General features: G+C 61.7%; 1 protein-coding gene across 1 annotated transcript; it reads right to left on the reverse strand.

Annotated features, from left to right (window-relative positions):
• Positions 1 to 554: 554 nt before the first annotated feature.
• Positions 555 to 1,809, reverse strand: LOC119877681 (basic proline-rich protein-like; the record flags this gene model as incomplete). The annotated part of the gene is made up of 4 exons (XM_038577989.1): positions 555 to 685; positions 781 to 1,138; positions 1,314 to 1,375; positions 1,431 to 1,809. Coding segments are annotated over 4 exons (930 nt in total), but the record flags the coding sequence as incomplete, so codon positions are not given.
• Between the last annotated feature and the right edge of the window lie 342 nt (positions 1,810 to 2,151).

The following is a 2,151-nucleotide window of genomic DNA, read 5'->3' on the forward strand; positions in this document are numbered from 1 at the left end:
TGATGGGCAAGGACCGAGGAGCTCTGGGGCACAGGAGGGCGGGCTGCGCAGGAGCCTCTGGGCCTCCGGCACCCAGGGCGGCTCTGCTGCAGGTTTCCATCTGGTTTCCATCTGAATCCATCTTCTGGATTCCATCTGAGGCTTTGTTCAGGAAAACCAAGGCTCTTCTGCTGAAAAGGAAAAAACAGAAAAAAATGTGGAAACTGTTTAACGTGTGCTTTGCTGTTTAGGCTTTGGGGCGATCCACGTGGGGGGCCCCCATCTATACCTACTGCAGGTCTCCCCTGGAAACACATGGCAGGTGTGCTGGGACAGGTGTGCAGGAGTGACATGAGTCCAAAAGCTGAGTTGAAAGAACGTCTTTTCATTCTCCCTTCACGAATGGATCACTGCGTTCCAACGAATTCCTGACCTCGGCGCTGTCCAGGTCCCAGAAGTATCCGGAGGTGGTGATGGTGGTGATGGTGGTGGAGGTGGTGGTGGTGGTGGTGATGGTGATGACGGTGGTGGTGGTGGTGGTGTGACGGTGGTGGTGATGGTGGTGATGGTGGTGACGGTGGTGGTGGTGGTGGTGGTGACGGTGGTGACGGTGGTGGTGGTGGTGGTGGTGGTGATGGTGGTGGAGGTGGTGGTGGTGGTGACGGTGGTGGTGGTGGTGGTGGTGGTGGTGATGGTGGTGACGGTGGTGGTGGTGGTGGTGATGGTGGTGATGGTGGTGACGGTGGGGTGGTGGTGGTGGTGATGGTGGTGATGGTGGTGGTGGTGACGGTGGTGGTGGTGACGGTGGTGGTGGTGATGGTGACGGTGGTGGTGGTGATGGTGGTGACGGTGGTGGTGGTGGTGGTGATGGTGGTGACGGTGGTGGTGGTGGTGATGGTGGTGACGGTGGTGGTGGTGACGGTGGTGACGGTGGTGACGGTGGTGGTGGTGGTGATGGTGGTGACGGTGGTGGTGGTGGTGGTGATGGTGGTGGAGGTGGTGGTGGTGGTGATGGTGGTGACGGTGGTGGTGGTGGTGGTGATGGTGGTGATGGTGACGGTGGTGGTGGTGGTGATGGTGGTGACGGTGGTGGTGGTGACGGTGGTGGTGGTGACGGTGGGTGGTAATGGTGGTGAGCGGTGGTGGTGGTGGTGGTGGGGTGGTGAGGTGGGTGGGGGTGGTGGGGGGGGTGGTGGTGATGGTGGTGGATGGTGGTGGTGGGGTGGGGGTGGGGGGGGTGGTGGTGGTGGGGGTGGTGGTGGTGGTGGTGGGGGTGGTGGTGGTGGTGGTGGTGGTGTGGTGGTGGTGGTGGTGGTGGTGGGTGGTGGTGGTGGTGGTGGTGATGGTGGTGATGGTGGTGGTGGTGACGGTGGTGGTGGTGGTGGTGGTGATGGTGGTGAGGTGGTGGTGGTGATAGTGGTGACGGTGGTGGTGTGGTGGTGGTGGTGATGACGGTGGTGGTGGTGGTGGTGGTGATGGTGGTGGAGGTGGTGGTGGTGACGGTGGTGGTGACGGTGGTGATGGTGGTGATGGTGGTGGTGATGACGGTGGTGGTGGTGGTGGTGGTGATGGTGGTGACGGTGGTGATGGTGACGGTGGTGGTGGTGGTGGTGGTGATGGTGGTGGTGGTGATGGTGGTGGGGGTGATGGTGGTGGTGGTGGTGGTGGTGGTGATGGTGGTGGTGGTGACGGTGGTGGTGGTGGTGGTGGTGGTGGTGACGATGGTGGAGGTGGTGGTGGTGGTGGTGGTGATGGTGGTGACAGTGGTGGTGGTGGTGATGGTGGTGGTGGTGGTGGTGATGGTGGTGGTGGTGGTGGTGGTGGTGACGATGGTGGAGGTGGTGGTGGTGGTGGTGGTGGTTGTGGTGGTGATGATCATGGTGGTAGAGGTCATGGTGGGGATGATGACAATGCTGGGGGTGATCACGGTGGCGGGGACCATGCTGACAGTGGGACGGTGGCAGCAGGCCCGTCCTGAGGACTCCCACACACCCTGCGGTGTCAGTAAGGCCTGGAGCCCTCCCGGCTGGTTGGCAATGCCGCGTCGTCCCTTTGAAGGCTGACTGGGAGTGGGTCTGAAGTCCTGCTCCGGAGCCAACACAGCACCTCACGGGTCAGCGCCTGAGCTCCTTTGACTCAGCAGCCGTGAGGCCCTGCTGAGTGACAGACTCT

The sequence above is a fragment of the Canis lupus genome, chromosome 28, assembly GCF_011100685.1.
Source record: "Canis lupus familiaris isolate Mischka breed German Shepherd chromosome 28, alternate assembly UU_Cfam_GSD_1.0, whole genome shotgun sequence".
Classification (NCBI taxonomy): domain Eukaryota; kingdom Metazoa; phylum Chordata; class Mammalia; order Carnivora; family Canidae; genus Canis; species Canis lupus.